This window comes from Lotus japonicus, chromosome 3 (assembly GCF_012489685.1).
Source record: "Lotus japonicus ecotype B-129 chromosome 3, LjGifu_v1.2".
Classification (NCBI taxonomy): domain Eukaryota; kingdom Viridiplantae; phylum Streptophyta; class Magnoliopsida; order Fabales; family Fabaceae; genus Lotus; species Lotus japonicus.
In genome coordinates this window covers 1,870,026-1,891,830 of record NC_080043.1, presented here as the reverse complement: position 1 = coordinate 1,891,830, position 21,805 = coordinate 1,870,026, and the positions used below count along the sequence as shown (strand labels likewise).

General features: G+C 34.9%; 4 protein-coding genes across 4 annotated transcripts; 3 read left to right on the top strand and 1 right to left on the bottom strand.

Annotated features, from left to right (window-relative positions):
- Positions 1–2,109: 2,109 nt before the first annotated feature.
- Positions 2,110–4,011, top strand: LOC130747995 (hydroxyphenylpyruvate reductase). The gene is made up of 2 exons (XM_057601071.1): positions 2,110–2,680; positions 3,406–4,011. Exons 1-2 carry the CDS (start codon positions 2,255–2,257, stop codon positions 3,922–3,924), a joined length of 945 nt encoding a protein of 314 aa, XP_057457054.1. The 5' UTR covers positions 2,110–2,254; the 3' UTR covers positions 3,925–4,011.
- Positions 4,012–4,558: 547 nt separating this feature from the next.
- On the bottom strand, positions 4,559–5,917 carry LOC130748210 (dynein light chain 1, cytoplasmic). Its single transcript, XM_057601377.1, has 2 exons — positions 5,420–5,917; positions 4,559–5,165 (listed from the first exon to the last, which is right to left on the bottom strand). The coding sequence occupies exons 1-2, from the start codon at positions 5,555–5,557 to the stop codon at positions 5,028–5,030; spliced, it is 276 nt and encodes a 91-aa protein (XP_057457360.1). The 5' UTR covers positions 5,558–5,917; the 3' UTR covers positions 4,559–5,027.
- Positions 5,918–10,423: 4,506 nt separating this feature from the next.
- Positions 10,424–13,845, top strand: LOC130748100 (uncharacterized). Its single transcript, XM_057601245.1, has 3 exons — positions 10,424–11,343; positions 12,190–12,375; positions 13,280–13,845. The coding sequence occupies exons 1-3, from the start codon at positions 10,876–10,878 to the stop codon at positions 13,559–13,561; spliced, it is 936 nt and encodes a 311-aa protein (XP_057457228.1). The 5' UTR covers positions 10,424–10,875; the 3' UTR covers positions 13,562–13,845.
- Positions 13,846–15,126: 1,281 nt separating this feature from the next.
- Positions 15,127–20,834, top strand: LOC130748534 (protein disulfide isomerase-like 1-6). The gene is made up of 12 exons (XM_057601763.1): positions 15,127–15,820; positions 16,519–16,648; positions 16,847–17,012; positions 17,368–17,486; positions 18,358–18,438; positions 18,521–18,610; positions 18,706–18,777; positions 18,862–18,930; positions 19,232–19,312; positions 19,778–19,912; positions 20,297–20,350; positions 20,448–20,834. Exons 1-12 carry the CDS (start codon positions 15,306–15,308, stop codon positions 20,541–20,543), a joined length of 1,608 nt encoding a protein of 535 aa, XP_057457746.1. The 5' UTR covers positions 15,127–15,305; the 3' UTR covers positions 20,544–20,834.
- The last annotated feature ends 971 nt before the right edge of the window (positions 20,835–21,805 follow it).

Here is a 21,805-nt window from a genome sequence, read left to right as displayed (position 1 = left end):
TTTTTTTTTGCCTGTTTAGTTCCTGTTTGGTTTAGCGGGCTTCTTTTTGTTCGTCGAAGCGCCTTGTTATTAGTGGGTGATCTTCGCCCCCTGAGGGTCCTGTCCTTAGGGGTTTTTTGTGTTAATCTATTTATATACTTTTATCTTTCAAAAAAAAATAATTTTTATCACTTTTTTCCAAGCAAAACACAAACACCACGAATTCAATCTCATATATAATTAGACTAATTAAGCAACCAAAAAGAGAATTGAACCGATAAATTTGAATTTGAACTCATAAAAATTTGAATATCCATGAAAAGTCACACATGAGAAAGTGAAGAGTAATAGAGTTTATTATTTAGTTATAGGTAGAAAGTTAGAAATTATCCGGGGAACTTCTCACCATGAAAAAACTTACTTCACTTCTTCACGTACATGGACCTTCTATCCAAAAATCATCTCCTTCATCCCATAGCATCATATCACAAAACTCATCCTCCATGAATGTTTCTTCCACCTTCCCACCAATGTCCTTAGTCCTTACACTAAGCAGCACCTCTACTTCATCATCTCCCATTTCCCTTCTTTCCATTACCTTTGAACCACTAGCAGATCACTATCATAACTTTTTTTGGATAAGCCAAGGTACCAGTGGTACCACCAAAAACACGGTAGACAAATTACAACAAAAGGTAAAAGATAAAAGCAGAGGAAAAGGGATAAAAATAGGGGAATAAACATAAAAGCCCCATCTACTTCTAGCAAAGCCTACTGCTTGGAAACAACAACGATGTAGAGCCAATCAGATCTGGAACCTTCACCACTATCATCAACTATCATAAATATTCACCATCATCAACTTTCCTGCATCCCCAAAACCTTCACCACCGTGACTAACTCCTTCAAGTCCAAAATAGAACCACAACCTTCTCCACTTCTCTTCCCATTTTCATTGAAAAACAAAGCAACTGGAACCTCAAACCTCAAGCCAATTACCTTGCCCCAATCATCCAACATTCAAACCTCAGACCCACAACAAAAGTCCCGCATCATTAATAAAAAAAGAAAACAATGAAGTGGTCAAAACACAACCCACAAACAGGATGAACACCTTGTTAATGAACCTTAATGTTTCATTTGAGTCAGGGGTGACTAAATAAAGTCCCACATTCACAAAATACAACCCACAACGTATGAGTAACTAAAGTCCCACATCGGGTTAATAAAAAAAGGAACATTAGGAGAGAAATTCCAAAATTGCAGGGGTGACTAAGCAGGGGAAGTCACCCCTGTGCCTCCGCCACTGGGCTCAAGAAAACTTGTGGAGTTGTGTAAAGTCCGGCTCATCCAGACTAACCTGCTCAAGCTCCTTGTGAGGGATGGACTAACCTATAACTCAGATCAATCAATGCATAATTGATACATATTATTTGTGATTTTTTGAATTTAAATGAATTATTTTTGTGTATTATTTTAGTTACTTAGCTCAATTATGACCTTTCGGCTTTCACACTTATTTCAGTTTTTGATAGAAAAATGTTTAATTCTTTCTTTTTAGCTTTTTATGAACCTTTGCACTAGAACATGTTGAATATGAAGCTACATAGATCTGAATGGGGCAAATAATATGTCGTTGGAAAGCTAAATTGAAGCCCTACAACTTTCATGTTAAGTAAAATTCGAGAACCCGTCTCTAACTTAGTCATAATTGTTTTGTAAAATTGTTGTCGCTAATCTGCGAGTCTTGAACAGTCTGAACTAAAACCATCATATTTTAGGCTATAGAACTCCGAATTAGGATCTGATTGAAGGCTTGCGAAGCTGAAATCAGTTTGGTGATCGGTTCTGTCACCATAAATTAGCAAATTTTAGAACCGGTTAGAATGAGTTGAAAACCGGTTGTGTTGACAAAAAACCGGTGAAAATCAATTCAAAATAGACGCTAAAATCCAGGTTGAATCAAACAATTGTATATTTTCTTCTTCTACTTTTTTCATATAATTATATACCATGAAATGAATAATCTATAGCATGCTCTCAAAAAAAAAATCTATAGCAATTAAATTAGTATAAGTTTCTAGATATCTTATACAAAATATGATTTAATTATTACCGGTTCAATTACATTTTCAATCAAATTCGATCACTAAACCTTAAACCAATGCACTAATCGATTCAATGAGCGGTTGGGCGCAGTTCTTGTTTGTTTGCACAGGTTCACTTCATCCCTCCCTCCCCTCACTCTGTTCCAGCAACTTCGAAGCTTCCTTCAATGGAATCCATTGGCATCCTCATGACCAAGCCAATGTACTCCTACCTCGAACAAGAGCTCGCAAACCGCTTCACCCTCTTCAGACTCTGGAACTACCCCTCACTCCGCGCCTTCTCCGAATCTCCCCACGGCGCTTCCGTCCGCGCCCTCGTCGTCAACACCGGATTCACCGTCGACGCCGCCGTCATCAATTCCTTACCCAAACTCGAGATCATCGCCACTTACAGCGTCGGATTTGACAAGATCGACATCCAGGAATGCAGACAGAGCGGCATTCGGGTGGCCAATACACCGGATGTCTTGACCGACGACGTCGCCGACCATGCCGTCGGTCTTGCCTTGGCGGTTCTCCGGCGAATCACGCAGTGTGATGGATATGTGAGGAGTGGCCTCTGGAAACGTGCTGATTTTCCGTTAACCACCAAGGTGAGCCTTCTTCTTCCCTTTGTCCCTCTTTTGATTTCAGTCACTCAAATAATAAGTGCTTTTTAGTAAATTTAGTATAGCTTCGATAGATAATTGAGTTTCTTAAACTTTAGTTATGGGCGGTGCCTAATAGAAGGAAGTGAAACAATGAAAGTGTGACTTTTATCACGTGATCTTAGAGCCTCATGGTATCATGGCTGCCGACTGGGGATACCTTGAAAAATAAAATAAAAAAGTTTGTCTTCCAATTTTAAAATTGTGAAAAAGAACTCTCAAGTCTTAAAAACTCATTTCTATGATTTTTGCATAGGTTAATTTTATTAAATCATTTTAAGTTCTCTTTCACTAGAAATCAACTAATGATAAGATTAAATTTCATTTAAAATTTTAAAAACATTATGAAATTCTTCACTTTAAACCCTAAGACAACAACTTATAAATCTTTAATTGGAATATTCTAATTTTTCTTAAGAAATTTTACACATTGGTTGGTGTGTTTGCTTAGAAAAATGTCTATATGATCTAACCATTTCAATATATGAATATTTTGATTAGAACATATTTGTTAACCCATGCACAAACATAAAATAATATACACTTCAACATAAAAAGTGAACTCAACATTCTTGTAAATTGAGATAAAAGTCTATTCATGGTACAAATAAGCACATGTTTAGTTACTATTATTTCATAAACTAAATTTGAATGCAATTTGCATATTTCAGTTTAGTGGCAAAGCAATTGGAATTGTTGGTTTGGGAAGGATTGGTTCAGCAATAGCAAAAAGGGTTGAGGCTTTTGGATGCAAAGTTAGTTACCACTCCAGATCTGAAAAGCCAGAGACAGGTTACAAGTATTACCCAAACATACTTGCCTTGGCTTCTAACTCTGAAATACTTGTGATATCATGTTCACTCACTAAAGAAACCTGTCACATTGTGAACCGTCAAGTCATTGATGCATTGGGCCTGAAGGGAGTGCTTATCAACATTGGGCGAGGCCCGCATGTCGATGAGGCCGAGCTTGTGGCCGCGTTGGCTGAAGGGCGGTTAGGTGGCGCGGGCCTTGACGTGTTTGAGAATGAACCCGAGGTGCGTGAGGAGCTCTTTGGGCTTGAGAACCTGGTGGTCACCCCTCATATTGGGAGTGACACCGTGGAAACTAGCACGAAGATGGCAGACCTTGTGATTTCGAACTTGGAGGCTCACTTCCTTGGGAAACCGCTCTTGACTCCGGTGATTTGAGGTTTAATGAATACACTTTAATGAATAGAATGTGCGTTCGGATTTTTGTTGAATTCCAACTTCAATAAAAGCTTATTTTTCCTATTAGTAGGTTGAGATGTGCGGTTCTTGTTTGTCTTTCAAGGCATTGTTAAAATGGTATTCGTATATTCTCTTATAATTTTTAGTTTGGAAAGTGGAAACTTCACCTTCATTTGATACGAGCTTGGCATCAAATTGATGGATACTTTGCTTGGCTTGTGTTCTCCAGGAGATGACACTCAATTTGTTGCATTTGCATAAAAAAAAATGTTTGCCCACAGGTTGGATCACCGAGATGACGGGGTTGACCTGTTGGGTTATGCGGATTTACGAGCTGGATTGTCTGACTCATCCCGTCTTGCTTGACGAGCTTAGCGAACTGAACTTTGTTGCTACCACTACTAAACGTGATAAGAATCCTTACAAATTAGAAGTTATTTGAGCTTTTGTTGAAGTTTGAAAATTCAGTTATAATTAATGATAAAGTAAAAATTAGTTTTGAGGATAAATTTATGTGTGTCAAAATTGTTTCCATCAAAAGTAAAGTTGATCCAAAAATCTAGTAAACATGCTTGCTACAAGAGAAAACAGCTTAATTTGAAACACAAGAATCCTCTATAGTATTTCAATCTACACCTTCATTTGAAAGTGAAAGCAAGTCACTGATGTCACAGACATGATATTTGGCCCCACTCACCACACCAAGAGTATCATGGCTAAGATTCCATGAGTCTTTTCCTTCTAATCTGATTTCGACTCACCTTATTTTTTATCCTCTTATACTCGAAAAAGAACAAAACCATCCAGAACATTCAGATAAGGGTGACTTAACTCAAAGCAGAATCAAAAGAAGAACTGTATGATGGGAATATCTAGTGAACTAAGCTATTTCTTCATCATATATACAAAATCATAATGCATTCTCCAAAACATTACAAGGGTCCATTCACTAATGATTCAAGAGTTGCTCCTTATATAAACTCCTAACCTACCATGTTGTTACCATATTTAAAAGGGCCAGGGAACTAAGAACAGAGGTGGAGAAGAGGATAAAGGAAAAAAATCTGCACTTTTTTTTTCTGTTACTGGCCTTTGAAGATGAGGAAATTGAGAGTCTCCAGAGTGAAGTATATGAAAGTTCCCTTGGAATGGGTGAAAAAACACCCAAAACTTGAACCCACCACACATTGCCATCCAGAACCATATCTTTTATCAAACTCCTACCAGTCAAAGAAACCATAAATTCAGGCAACAATCAAGTAAGTAGAGACTTGTTCTAATGTTATCTTATAGAAAAAATATACTCAAATTAGTTTTAAGATATATCCAGAAAGATACTAAATTTTTTATGATATTAATTAATTTTTAATATATGGTTAGACAAATTCTTAAATTGGTGACTGTCATACATGCATTGATGCTGAAATTTTTAGATGTTTTGTTTATCATACAAGGAGGAGAGAAAAAATGTTACCTTTTTTATGTGGGCAGCAATGGATTTGTAATCTAAAACATCATAGAGATCCAGAGCTTCAGAAGCAGATGCCATAGCTTGGATCTGCATCTTAGCTGGCATGTCAGTATCCTCAATCAAAGCTTTTCCTTCTAACATCTTCTCCTAAAGTTGAAGTTATTGTGTTGTTTACTCTTATCTCCAAAAAAGACCGAGAAAGAACTCTATATATGATTTGAAGCCAATAGCCCCAGAGAGAAGAAAGGCTTTTAAAAGGAGAAGGCAAAAGAAGACATGATCCCACTCCTGAGGCTTCCCACCCCACTTTTTTCCAAATGACCACGTCAAGCTGACACTACTGTGGTACAGAGTCCATCTTTTCTGTCCTTATCTCCATGCTTACAGAGATTTTGTAGCTTTGTGAGGAACTGAGGATAAAGCTGGTAAGCACAAAATTATAAAGAATATTGTCATTTTGGATAAAATTTGACTAAGTGCAAAGTAAGTGCAGATTTCTTTACGGAACTTAATTTTATCTCTAGTAACAAATATATTATTTTATCAATTAAAGTGAATTTTCCTGTCCACTATTTACCAATACATGATAAGATTTTCAATTTACCAAAGCAAATCATTGTGATTCAAATCTGGGTTAGTGTTATGCCTAAGCAATGTGTGGTGATTCATTCATTCATTCATTGTCCAGATTATATGAAGCGGCAGCTTTTGTTGTTTGCAATTTCTTAAAAACCAATTTAAGTCTCATGTTATATATATACTTTAATGTGCATCTAATGTTCAACAAATCAGAGTGGCGCAGCGGAGGCGTGGTGGGCCCATAACCCACAGGTCCCAGGATCGAAACCTGGCTCTGATATAAAAGAGAAGGCTTCCGTATAATTTTTTTTCCTTTGTGTAAATTTGTTTTTGGTCGACAATTTGGGTCAGATTCTGTTATTTTTACTCATGATACCATTTGGGCCCAATTATATCTAACCCATACATCATTTTGTAAGTCCTGCAAAACTGATTCTTTTTTTCTTGAAACATATCAATATTATTAAAAGCGGATAGGCATCGAAGCCAAAATGTCAGAAGCTACAAAAAAACTAGCAGCCGAAGGAATTTTCTCATTCCACACCAAACCGACGAATGAGGAAGCATTCCGGGCTAGAACGACTACTTTCTTTCGTTCTTTTATTATAATTCTTTTCCTTTTCGGTGCTTCAGAAATTTTAAGAAAAAAATCCTAAGGAACAATTAAGGAGTCTTAAAAGGAGAATCTCTAAATTATAATGGGCAACATCTATGAAGCCCGTGCTAGGAGAAGACAAGTGAGCACCCAGATTCCCATAAGCATTGCAATCACGATTGTAGAGGTGGCATAGTGGTAATAGTGGTACTGGTAGTGGCAATGGCGACCGTGAGGGTGGCGGTGTAGGGTGGACGTGGTAGTGGCAGTGTTGCAGAACAATGACGACGGTGGTCAGGGGCGTAGCCAGGATTTTCACGCCGGGGGGACTATAGATCAAACAAATGATTTATATATGCATGTTTCATGTTTGGTAATACTTAAAAAAAATTATAGTGGAAAAAATAATATAAAATTGCTTTTGTCGACTATCATTTTGCCTTAGCGTGATTTTTATTGTATATCCAAACATTCACAATTATTAAAAAGATTTTTTTCCCTCATGAACATAACAATATGTTTGGATACGAATCACATTTTTCGTTAAGTATGTTAAGGGAGAAAAATTCACCTTAATTTTTTTTTTATCTTTTTTAAAAAAATCAGGTAAACGTAATAAAGTATGTTATGAGTGTGAAAACGTAATTAATGAAAATGTAGAAATGTGATAGTTTTTCTATTTCAATTTTGTGTTGAAACACAAGAATTACAAAACTTTTCACATACAAATCTAATATTTTACACATTTTATCAAATTTCATTATATCAAATATAATTTTTTCAATTGATATTTTTATAAATAAAAGAAATATATAATTAGTTTGAGTATAAAAGATACCAACAAAAAACTGTGTTTGTTATCTAAAAAAATAAGAGAAAATAACACATAATAATTAATATAAAATATTTATCATAATGATCAATGATGTTATTTCAAAAAAAATGATGTTAATAATTAAATGTATAAATAAATTAAAACATAAATTAAAGTACAAGAGTCGCACCTAGTTTAGTGGTAATTTATTCTCACAGTGTTCTTTTGGGAATGGGTTCGACTCCCATTCAAAACAGTTGTCAATTTTCTTTTTTTCGTTTAAAAAAACATAAAACAGGGGAAGCAAGATTCGAACACGGGAACCATAGACTAAAGGCAATAATGCTTGCCACTGGACCACCATGTGATTTATGATTCATACTGACTTTTATTTTATATTATCGTTTACGGGGGTGCTAGAAAAAAAATTTACATAGTATCGCTAAGTAAAATTAAAATTCACGGGGGTGCGGAGCACCGGTAAGCCACCCCGGTGGCTCCGCCCCTGACGGTGGTTTGTGGTGATGATGGCAGCAACAGCGGTGGCAAAGGAGGCAGCGACATTGGTGGGAGTGATGGAGGGTGGTGGTGGAGGCAGTGGTGGTGATAGTGATGGAGGGTCATGGTTGTAGTGGCTGTGACAGTGCAATGAGTGCATTAATTATTTTCAAGTGGCTTATACCTCACAATCTTATCAGACCTTATGTCACCTCTATATGTTAGATTAAGTAATTGATTATTGGCTTAATACATCAGAAGGCCCCTGTAATTGTAAAGGGAATCAAATCCAGGGCCTAGAAAATTTTTGCATCAAATTGGGTCCCTAGATTTTTTTTTTTTAATTCAATTAAGGCCAAAGTGTGTCTGATGCTGAAGTGGCTTCAATTTTAGCATACTCAGCAATTCCACGTGGCATTTTGATTTTTTTTAAATTGAAAAATTCTAATACTTAATTTTTTTAATTCCAAGTCATAAATTAAAAACAAAGACTTAATAAAATCTTAATGCAAAACCTAAACTAATCACTAATAATCCCTAATTTAATCTAAAAACCTAATTAACCTATTCAGCCCCAAATTGAGTCCTAAATCTGAATATTAGAAAGAACACAACGATAGTGAAGGAGAGAAGCGAAGGTGGATGATGGTGGATGATGGTGTTTTAGGGATTTCAAGCAAGGTGGCCTTGGTGAAGAAGAGGAGGGGCGATGGAGAGGTTTTGACTGTGGGAGGTGATGGAGGAGAAGTTGTGGTGGGGGGATTTAGGGGTTTTGACCAGGAAGCCATGGTGAAGAAGAAGAGTCGGCGACGGCGGCGGAGGGGAAGTTATGGAGGAGAGGGTATGGGTGGTGGCCGCCGGTGGGGAATGAAGAAGGAGAAGAAGCTAGAGAAAGAAAGAAAGAAAAAAGAGAGAGATGGGTGTGATGAATCTGAGTGTTTTCTGCCCTTGTTCTTGCACACACTGTTGTTGCTCCTTATTCTTCCCCATTTTCAAAGAATCTGGTCTCAAATCATCATCACAGGGTTGGAACTCGCCGGAGAAGACGACAATGGCAGCGCCGGCGGTGGCTCGTGAGTGGATTGGTAGCCAGGAGAGGTTGTGTGTCATGTGGTGCTGGGGTGGGGATGGGGTTTCGGTTGCAGGTGGAGTTGGGGGTTGGGTGGAGTTTTGGTTTGGCCGTTTGGGGGTGGGGGTTGGAGGTTGAGGTTGAGGTTTGGGAATGGTGTTGGAGGTGGATGTTGAGGTTGCAGGTGGGGTGGATGTTGCTGGGTTTAGAAGATGAAGGTGTTGGGTGTTGAAGATGAGAAGGATGAAGATGATGGTGTTGAAGATTAGATTTTTAAATTAGGTTTATTAGATTATTAGGTTGTTTAGTTTAGGAATATTAGATTAGATTTTTATTAAGTTTTTAAATTTTTTTTTCTGATTATTTTGTTGACTTGGAATTAAAAATTATTATTTTAATATTTTTTAATTAAAAAAAAATTATAAAAGCCAGATGTCACTGATGACTAGGACAAAATTGAGATTTGGCCTTAATTGAATTAAAAAAAAATTCTTAGGGATCCAATTTGATGCGAAAATTTTACAGACCCTGGAACTGATTCCCTTTACAATTTCAGGGGCCTTCTGATGTATTAAGCCTTGATTATTTTAATGTATATGAGCGGATTGATGAATAAATTCATACAATTACAATGTTAGCACCAAACAACAAATAAACTCATAATTTATTTCATAAGCTTATCAAGACTAATCCGAATAAACTTTATTAAATAATTTATTTTAATATATGATATTCTTTAAATTAAGTAATTACTCCAAATTGCGTGTACCAAATTGCGTGTACCAAACTAGTAGATGGTCATTCCGCTTGTAACCAAAAAACTAATAGTGTGTCATCATCCCCTCTTCCATGGATAGCATTTTACTTGCGGATGCTCTTGGCATTAGTATTCTTCTTTCTTCTTTTTGTTCCATTCAACTACCAACCCTAACCCTGTAAAAATTTATGTCACTAGGCTACACTACTAACATTCAGTATATTGTTAAATTTTCTTTTAAACTCTTGTTTGTTCACCTACTTATGCAGGTTTTCTCATTCATATCCACATTAATCCAAAAGATTCAGACAAAAGGAACATCCACAATTACTGTCAGATGGTTTGAAGGTTTCATTATGACATAAAAAGGTAGTCACTTAACAGTAATTATGATCCTAATCACAACTTAAAATCTTGAGGATGAATAACCATAAAACTCACTTAAAAACACAACGCAGTGAAGACAAATAGTGGAGAACTTGGAATCTAATTAGGTAATTTGTCAAAGTCCTATAATTGAAGGCTCAAGTATTATTTTTTCATCTAGTGCTGGTACCCCACAACCACAAAGAGAACAAGTAAAGACAACACAACATCACACACTTAAGTTAAACAGTTGCTATTTTATTTGTATATTTTATTACTTTTAGAGCATGTTAAAACAAGCTGCCGACACTTATTTCTCGAACCTACCCTGTTTCTGCAGCCAGTGAGGCTTGGTTCCAAGCCTTTCAATATTTATCATCCATTGCTTTATTCACCTTTCAAACCTCACACTTTCTCTCACTCTTCTGAGTGTGTGTGTCCCTTTTCTCATCATCATGATTAATAACCAATATCTTTAGCTGGCATTTGAGCTTCTCACTACTAGTTCATTTTGCTGATATACACATCCACTTCACCTACCCTTTAATCCCCTGTTTTCCCCTGCTTTCCACTGTTTTCCTGTTTTCATGCTCATGAATTATGGAGTACAAGTTCTCAAGTTTGAATTTTGTCTAGCTAGCTAGCACAAGTGTCACCAAAGATTTTCTGGGTATCTTGCAACTCTCTAAGTCCATATTTGGAAATTTTTCTACGGTTACAAAAGTCAATTCTGGAAGGAAGTTTGTAAGTAGTTTCTAAGTGTCAGAATTGATTCTAAGTCATGATGTTGTCCGCGAAATCTGACTCGGATGTAACTAGCTTAGCACCATCTTCACCTTCAAGGTCACCTAAGCGCCCTGTGTACTATGTTCAGAGCCCTTCAAGGGATTCTCATGATGGGGACAAGTCATCTTCCATGCAAGCAACTCCAATATCAAACAGTCCCATGGAGTCTCCTTCACACCCTTCTTTCGGGCGCCACTCGAGGAACTCCTCTGCTAGCAGATTCTCTGGGATTTTCAGGTCATCTTCTGGGAGGAAAAGTGGTAGAGGGAAAAGGAATGATAAGGGTTGGCCTGAGTGTGACGTGATTCTGGAAGAAGGTTCTTATCATGAATTTGAGGACAGGGCCTTCATGAGGCGCTGCCAAGGCTTGATTGCTGTGTTCACTTTTGTGGTCGTTTTCACTGTCTTTTGCTTGATCATTTGGGGGGCTAGCAGGCCTTTCAAAGCTGAAGTTGCTGTCAAGGTAAGCAAGAACTTTAGTTTTTCACTTGACTATCTTTGGTTTCAGAATTTACTATTCTAGAATTACCTCTAGTTAGAAGCTACACGTTTTAACTTCTGAGTATCTCTTAGATTATGTGCAAATGGTGAAACCTAATATACACTAGCGGCACGTTTGTAAACGCGGTGAAACCAAAATCACTTTGGAGTTTGGACATCCCCAAAGTTACTTTTATCCATTGTTATTTTAGTTCACCATGTTTTTCCACCGTAAATCATGTAAAGTAGATTTTGTCACCACAAAACTTGCTGTCAAGGTAAGTAAGAATTTTAGTTTTTCAATGAGTAGGTTTGTTTTCAGATTTAATTTAATAGATTTTTTTGTTATTTTTTACTAGGGTAAACCGGTTCAGAAACTGTGAAATTACTTTTCTCCCAACATGGATATTTACCTGGTTTTCCAAATACAGACTAAATTTGTGCTACTCTTCACTCTTCTCTGCTTTGTTTAAAACCAAAAGTGTTACGGATATGTGATAATGGGGAAGTAAAGAAGTTTGTGACTTTCTGGTAAAGTCATCAAGATGATAAGAATGCTAGTTCAGGTGGTGTTAGATGACTTCTCTTGCATTTACTCCAACTACAAATACAGTTAGCCTCTCTTTCTTAATTGATTTTTCCAAACTTGTCAATGGGTTTCTATATCATTCAGGAAACTCAATTTTATTGCAAATTACTTTGGCCTCTAATTACAATTTATAAAGTTGTAACATTAGGCCACATTGACTTGGCTTCTAATTACTTGCCACTTACATGCTAGTTACCTTCTCAAACTAAGTAGCACAGTTTGACATTGTGATTCTTGCAGAGCTTGACAGTACATAATCTCTATATTGGAGAGGGTTCAGACTTCACAGGAGTCCCAACAAAAATTCTGACAGTTAATAGCACTTTGCGCATGAGCATATATAACCCTGCTACATTTTTTGGCATACATGTGCACTCCACACCCATCAATCTTGTTTTCTCAGACATCAGTGTTGCTACTGGTGAGGTAAGAAAAAATTCTTTCATGATAAGCCTTTTTTTTTGCTATAGACAAAGACCAATTCAATCTTACATGGGCCCAGCTGATTTTGCCTCTCAGTCTTACATTGCTTCACTAGAAGAATTCTAAATTGGTGAATAAAATAGTGTGTTCAGTACTTGGGAGAACTTCAAAATCAATTCTGATATAGTAAAAAGAATTTAATTCTGAATCATATAAGATAAATGTTTGGAAGTCATTTTTTATAATTAATTTCAACTACAAAATCATTCTTCTACTAGAAACTAAAAATAGTAGCTTATAAAATCAATTCTAAGATTTTACGGGTAGATTTCACAAATATCACTTTTTACCATAAACGTGTTAAAACATAAATTACTTTACTTTCAACTAGCTTCAACTATTATAATCAATTTTGTCCAAAAACAACTGTGACAATATTGATCCAAATACATGCAATCTAATGAGCTACTACCCTTGGAACCAACTTTGATGTTTGTCAACATTTAAAGTTATGTATCAAAGTGTATATACCTGAATTCCAATCTAAGTATGCTTTTTTTATACATTGGAAAGATAAGTTATAGTCCTTCAGGGTTGAATCACCCTCTCTTAAGCTCTTAGTTGAAAATATTTTCATATTTATATTTTTAGCTCATTATCTCTTGCAAAAGCTCATTAAACTTAAAAGCGTAACAATGTACATGTAACTTGACTATCTACCTTAGCTGAAATTCAATATTTTTTATTAAAAATATTCGACAAAATAAAGATTAAACTCTAAAGCATTTGATCATAAAGACTTTTATAACATGTTACGATTATACTATTGCCTGAATACATATGAATATTTTCATATTCTATTTTAAACAAAAATAACATCTTCTATCTGTCCACTTGTTAATTACAGCTGAAGAAATACTATCAACCAAGGAAAAGTCACCGTATGGTATCAGTGAACCTAGTAGGTAAAAAGGTTCCTCTATATGGAGCTGGATCCACCATAACAGAATCTCAAACAGGTGTTGTTGTAGTTTCACTTAAATTGAAATTTGAAATCGTCTCGCGAGGGAATGTGGTGGGTAAATTGGTAAGGACGAAGCATCATAAGGAAATCACTTGTCCCTTGGTCATTGACTCTTCAGGATCAAAACCCATCAAGTTCAAGAAGAATTCATGCACATATGACTGATCCATATCCATTTGTCTTGAGATTGTGACTTAAATTGTATAATCTGCAGTTTGTGAGTGTTTACAAAATGTGCACTAGGAAAAATCCTTCCTAGATTCATCTTTTCCCCCTGAATTCATCTGTAGTTTAATTTACTCTTGTGAGCCTTTTGTAAATAAATGCATGCAAATTCGCATGTGCATCCTTTTTTTTCCCTCTTTGACATATGTCAGTCACGTATTTGAGAAACAGTTGAATGTCTCTTATGACAAATGTCTTTTCTAAGATTCAAATTTGTTCTATCATCTTTACGAGGTCTAACTGGCTTACCACTATACCAACACTTTGTTCTCATTCGCATGTACATTTTTTATTTTTGATAGACAAATGTTAGTTATTAGTAATGTTAGTAAATTAGTCAGTCATTAGGGTTCGAACCCTTGGACCCTTCATCCTTGATCCCATATGTGTGGCGAGAAATTGCTATAAATAATTGGAAAAGAACTTTGAGGTTTAATTTTGTCTTAGAGTTGTAGCGAAACATTCATTGAAATGGAAATCTCTTTTAAAAGATTTAATCTTCGAAAATTAAGTTGGATTTAGGAGTTCATTTAGAAAAGTGTTTGCTTAACATACGGTTATCAGTGATCACTAATTAACACACGTAGATTGTGATAGTTTTTTACTACTACAATCTGCAAAGCATCTAAAAATATATTTTTAGCAATGTAATGATGATTTGGTTCCTTGCAATGATAAATTCTAATAATATTAGAAAAAGAAAAATATTTATTATTTTAAAAAATATAAAAATTATAGGGAATATTATTATCTACTTAAACATCAAATAATAACATATATGTCATATTTTCAGGAGTAAAATTTTATAGATAAATTAATTTTTAATTTAGTTCTTCAAAATTAATTTTTTTCAATTTAAATATTTTTCTACAGTTATCAATTAATTAAATTCCTAGAGCTTACATTAGTTGGTTTTTTTTTCTCATTTATACCCATTTAAAACCTTACTCACTAATTAGTGGAATGACCAATTAGATATTTTAAAGTATTAAGGACCCATTTTGGTGTATATGATAAGAAGGTATGATAAGATAATGTAATCACATTTTACTGTAATTCATTGATTGTTGCGCCAGCAAAATAAGATAATGCAATCATATCTCTTATCTTATCTTATCCATCATTATTTAATACATGTATCACAACTTTAAAGGATTGATTAAATTTGAAGGATTAGCTGGAGTTTCATCTTAGAATTTAATGAGAGAGATCATGCCAATGATTTTATTTTAGATGCAATTTAATGTTTTGATTGGTTGATTCGTTTCAAGAAAGTCAAAATTATTCAATCAATTTTTTTTTTCCGATTTCCTAAAGTATACTGGTCGCATGCCCATTTGAGACTAAATGCTTAAAGAATCCAGCTATTCACCATTGTTTGTTTAATCAATTAAATTTATTAAAATTAAAAATTGGAATTTTAATAATTTTAAATGAAAAAAATATGGTATAGGACATTAAAAGAAAAATTTCATAAAAACAAAATGTTGGTCAAGGATAGTGGGCACCCAATCACTCTCCTCAAAATCTTGTTAACGTGAATGCCCCTTAATTTGTGGCGGTTTCATAGTTCATCAAACTTTACCCTTCATTTCACACTCATCTTCATCACCAACACTCAGATTTTCCTCCAAAGTTACAATCTTTTTCCAAAACCCACTTCAGATCTTCATCCAACACCACAATGTTCACTAGAAAACCCACTTTCAGATTCACCTATTTCCTCCTCCTCACCCTTTTCCTCGTACTCAGTTACAACGTTGTCACAGAGTGTTCCGAGGATGTCCCTGCTGACAAAGAAGATGATGATTTGGCTGAGCTTTTCGCAGTGGACGATGAAGTGGAGCGGGAAGAGAAAGACGGTGGTGGCGCTGTGAAATTCTCAGAAGCTAATGTTGTAACCAGAGCCCAGAGGATTGTTCTTGAGCTGAACAATGACAACACTGAGAGGATTGTTAATGGGAATGAGTTTGTTTTGGTTCTGGGGTATGCACCTTGGTGTCCGAGGAGTGCTGAGATCATGCCCCATTTTGCTGAGGCTGCAAACTCTCTCAGTGAATTGGGTACTTCTCTTGTGATGGCTAAGTTGGATGCTGATAGGTATTCTAGGCCAGCTTCGGTTCTTGGGATCAAAGGGTTCCCCACTTTGCTTCTCTTTGTCAATGGCACCTCTCATCCATACACTGGCGGTTTTACAGCGTAAAATGCTCTATCTTTTTTTCTTTTGTAGATTGTTTGGATTGACTTCTCTTTTCTTAAATTCAATTAGGACATTTAGAAGCTAGTTAGAATTGATTTTGGGTTATAAATCAATTGTAGAAAGATTTCCAAGCATGGACCTGTGAATTATAACTAGATCATGTTTGGAAGAGCTTATTCGATCGTATGTTATAGCATAAATGAATATGCAAGAGTTTGGTTAAGCTTTCATGAAAATAGCTGATGACTACATGTAGGCCGGTTTGAACTTATTTTGATCATGTTTCAATAAGTTTTTCTATTTAGCTTATGAAGAAGTGCTTATTACGATTAATTAAGTTGTTTGCTGTTTATCCAAAAGCACTTTTAGTTTACTATGAGTCATGTTCTTCCTAAACTTTTTTCAGCTAGTTGTGTTTGTGTGCGGATTTTTGGCTCTCAATTCTACATTCTTACAATGGTTTCGGCTAGAAATATATGTTCGTTGTTCTTGTTAGTTTACGTTATCTAGAAACTTGTTTGAGGTGCAGTGATTTGTTTCCTTGATTCTCGTGTTATTGTAATCAATCTTTTCTTGATGCTTGTGTTACCGAAAATATTGTCCTCAAAGCACAGATAATTGTTGAACTATTGGTCAATTACATTGCTCGAATCGCTTGAAATGCTTGTATATTGATTTGCCTTCATGATGCTTTCAGGGATGATATAGTCATATGGGCAAGGAAAAAGACTGGTGCACCTATTATCAGAATAAGTACTGCGACGGAAGCAGAGGAACTTTTGAAAAAGTATCATACATTTCTCATTGGTCTGTTTGATAAATTTGAGGTGAGTGAAATTGTCTTTCAAGATATTATTGGACTATAAGACTAGAGGTGCCAAATGGATTGAAGTTGATCAATCAATATAGATGAGTTTGCTAATGATTTCACTTGTTGATCAAAAGAATCTCTTATTAAGAAAAATTGAATTACAAACTTACATTAATTCTGAATTTGGTACTGTGGTGGTATTAAAATATGCCAGGGCCCTGAGTATGAAGAATTTGTGAATGCGGCAAAATCTGATAATGAAACCCAATTTGTTGAAGTGAGTAAAGTCGAGCTTGCCCAAGTCCTTTATCCAGATATCAAGCCTGCTGATCGTTTTCTTGGAATTGTTAAGAGTGATCCCGAAAGATACACTGCATATGGTGAGTCTGTAATTGGCTTCTATCCTAATGCTCAACTCATTTTAGTGTTTTTATGTTAAAAAGGTAGATGTAAAAACAGATACTGGAATCACTTACAGAGGTTATAATTTAAATTAGTTAGTGTATCCTACATTTGTTGCAACTATACAAACAGAACAAAGATGGATGCTTATACGTACATTCATCAGCTTTTATTTTATTTAATCAGTTAAAATTTGTTGGAACCACATTATAGGCGTTGCTTATGTATGACATGAATTTTTCCTCTTACATGTTGTGTCTGTTTTCCCCCAACAATGACACTAAATGGCCAGGACTTACTAAAGCATCATGCAAAACTTTCTTGATTATGCAGATGGAGCTTTTACAGTGAATAAAATATTGGAGTTTTTAGACTACAACAAATTTCCATTAGTTACAAAGCTGACTGAAATGAATTCTATCAGAGTCTACTCCAGCCCCATCAAGCTTCAGGTTACAATTATCTCCAATTTCAATCTAAAAGTGCATATTCTTTTGATGTACAGTTCTGTTCTGGCTGATATACTTAGTTGATCTCCGCCTGTCCTGAGAATTGATTACAGTAATCTCTTTGAGGTCCGGTGTAATGGATGCTATTTATTAACTGTAACTACCTGTTGATAATTTGATATTGTGGTTGGCTTTAATTATTGGGTCTAAATTACTATCTGAGAGTTGGTTGCAATTTAGTTGATACAGTACCTTGTTCAATTCAATACACTGCGATGCGGCAAAATTATTTCTTCTTAGTTCCAATAAAAAATAAAGACAATAATATAAGACCAATAGAAGAGAATAAACCTAAATAAGTTTTCTCATGATACTCATCGTAGTAAGTCTTTGATCTTATTAGAATCATAATCTCTTATGTGTTTTTGCCTTTCCCCTGGATGTTAGACAGTTAATAATTGAAACTGATTTGAGAGTTTTTTTTAAGGAAATGGATGTCTTCTTTGAACTTATTCACAAGTACTTATTACATGCAAAATTATTCTGTTGAATCTGAAAAGCCAAGTTTGAACCAGAGCATGGCTTTGTTTATTTCCGTCCAATTTCATCATTTTCCATTGCAGTAATTCAAATAGAAGCGTTGGAAAAAGGAAAGGAATAATATAAAATAATTTCCATTATACAATCATCAGGGCACAAGACAATATGTGCATCCTCTAGAAAAAATATTGTACCACGTAGTGACTTTTCTATGATGCTAATGAGTAACTGTAGCTCACCGTTGCCTGTATATGCTTTTCCTTTTTACCTTTAATCATTTATATTTCTGTTCAAGCTTACTAATAGTCAAGGTTAATTGTCTGTCATTCTCTAGGTTTATGTCTTTGCAAACGCTGATGACTTCAAGAATCTTCTTGATCCTCTTCATGATGTTGCAAGAACTTTCAAGTCGAAGGTACTTTGGCCTGCATTTTGGGAATCAAACTATTTCCTGCAACTTTAAGAATTTCTGGTCTAATATTTGCATTCGAATGCAGATATTGTTTATACTTGTGGATATTAACGATGAGAACCTTGCAAAGCCCTTCCTAACATTGTTTGGTCTGGAAGAGTCAACAAATACTGTGGTTGGTTTACAAGTTAATGATTTGTTAAGATTGTTTTATTAATCTATAGATCATTGTGGCAACTAATACAATTTATTTCTTGATGTCCCAAATAGGTAGCTGCATTTGATAATGCAATGAGCTCAAAATATTTGTTGGAGTCAAAACCAACACGAAGCAATATTGAGGTATTATCCGCTGTTCTTATAAACTATCCTTCCAATGTTCACCTATCAAAGCAAACTAACTAATATTAAAATCACTTTCTGCAGGAGTTCTGCAATAAGCTCGTGCAAGGTTCTTTGTCAACTTACTTCAAGTCACAGCCAATACCAGATAATGTGAGTTCTATATGGAATTCCCCCTTAAATTTCCTACAAATCTAAGGCATCTCACCGACTTAAGTTTTAGAGGATTCAAGAACATTAGTTGTGCAGTCAGTGTCATATATGGCTCATTAGCTCCTTTAGTTAAAGTGATACAATTGAGTTATATGTGAATTAGATTCATTCCTAAAGATATATAGCTAGTTCTATATTTATAATAACAAAATGGACCAATAAAGCAAGAATTATTTATTTTTGTCTTGAAACTTAAGTTGAGGTTTTCTTCTATTAATGGCCATGCCATTGAAAATTGCAGACAGAAGCTGATATCCATGTTATTGTTGGGAAAACATTTGATGATGAAATTTTGACCAGCAAGAATGATGTGCTTCTGGAGGTTCGTTACGTTTATCCCTTCTATATTTTCTCTCTTTGTCCAATATTTACACTGATTTATTAACTTTAATCACCAACTGTCACCTGTTTACTCTGATTTATTAAATCATACACTTGACATAATCAATGGCATGCATTCTGCATTGTGTGAATATGGACGCTTTTTTAAATTGAAAGTTTGAACCTATGTTTGGACACAAAAAACAGAACTCTTACGGATAGAGATGAAAGTCTGCCCATGTTGCACTCAATTGGTATCCAAACACATTTTTTAAACACAATTAAAACTTAAAAGCACTTTCAGCTTGCCTAGAAAAGCCAAATTTGGCTTTCCCATATAAAAAACGTGGAAGTAACAAGTTTTGCCATTTCAGTTGAATGGAACGCAGCTTTTATACAATCACATTCTTTGTAGTATTGGCTAGGCCTTGTTGGATTCACTCACCAGTCGATTACTGTAAAACAGGTATTCTCACCATGGTGTTTCAACTGTGAGGAGATAAGCAAGCAAGTAGAGAAGTTGGCAAAGCACTACAAAGGATCAAGTAATCTAAAATTTGCAAAGATAGATGGTTCAGCAAATGAACATCCACAATTGCAAGTAAGTGTCATGAAAAACTTCACTATCTCAGCTTTTCTTGATGGCAAAAACACAGACACTAACTTTTGCGTTGAACATTAATTATGAGATTTTACCTATGGATTACAACATTGCCCTACAAAAATCACTTTTTTCATATATATCCCTACATACATTCACTTCACTTCAACTTAGTTTTACTATAATCAATTTTACCACTATCAATTGTGAGTTGTGACAATACTGATCCTAACACACACTGAATCTATTTCTGAAAATTTGATTCTGGGATTTCATTGAAATATTGGTTCTTCTCTTCATGAATCATGATATTGATCATTGATATGATTATGATATAATTTTATGTTTACTGAAGACTGGTTTAAACTCTCCTTAATATTTCAGGTGAATGACTATCCCACACTTTTACTTTACAGAGCAGATGATAAATCAAATCCGGTAGTTACTTCTTTTCTTGGCACCCTGATTTTGGTAATAGAATTTCGGTTTATATTATTCCACCTCCTCACTATAATGAAACCCTTGTTTTATGCAGATCAAACTGTCTACAAAGTCTAGTTTGAAAGAATTGGCTGCGTCCATCAACAAACATCTAAAAGTCAAGAGCCAAGGCGTCAAAGATGAGTTATAGAACTAGTTTTGTGAAACAAAAAATTACCTTCTATAGAAAGAAACCAATAGGGGACAAAAAATATTATGGTGCCTTGCTTAATCATTTTCTAGTATATTTTTCCTCACCTTTGTATCAGTTTAGATATAAGGTCTGTTATCAGAATTAGCTCAAAAGCAAGGCCAGATTAAAAAAATAGTGAACGTACTTGTGTAACTTCGACATATGTATCAGTCAACTTTATTCCATTTAAATCATAGAAACCCCTGAGAAATACAGGCTTAAAGTCCCTGTGTTGACATTGTTGTCTAACTTGAAATTCCTTGTCCCTAACGATTCGTTGTGTTATCTGTTTTTCTTTTGCATGAAAAGAAATGCTACTCTCTGTGAAACTCTCTTACTAACAATCTCTTCTTAATTGGTCAAAATTATTAGCCCTTGGAATGAGTGACAGAATTCAAAAAAAATAATTTTTCCGAGTTTCATTGTATGATTAAGGGGAATCTTAACCAAACTTTCTCAACGTAAAATATGAGCAAATTTTTTAGTGGTGGTGCAGATTTTCAATTTTTTGTCGAAATTCGTGAGATTTAAAGATATTAGCTCATGGATATAGTTGCGAAGTCTAAAAAAGTTGATTTTTTTTAGCTTCATGGTATAAAGAAGGGAGGCTTTAATCAAGTTTTACTAAGGATTAATATAATGAATTTTTTGAGTATCGGTTTAGTTTTTTTGTTTTTAGCCGTAATTCTTGTGTATTAAAGGTGTTAGCCCATAACATAAGTAACGAAATTCGAAAAAAATTAAATTCCCCACGTTTCATAATATGATGAAGGAGAACTTTAACCAAACTTTCTCATGCTAAATTTGTAAAAATGTTTGAGTGTTGGTGTAAATTTTCAATTTTTAATCGAAATTCTTGAGTTTTAAAGCTAAAATGCTCATAGAATAAGTGACGAATTCCAAAAAAATTAAATTTTACGAGTTTCATCATATAATGAAGGGGTGCTTTAACCAATTTTTCTCAAGCTAAATTTTGTGCACATTTCTAAATGCCGGTGGAAATTTCCAATTTTTAGTTGAAATTCCTGAATTTTAAAGGTTATGCCTTTGGAATGGGTAACATAATTCAAAAAATTTAATTTTTCCGAGTTTCATTATATGATTAAGGGGATATTTAACCAAACTTTCTCAAGCCAAAATTTGTTCAAATTTTTGAGTGTTGGTGTAAATTTTCAATTTTTGATCGAAATTCTTGAGTTTTAAATCTAAAATGCTCATGG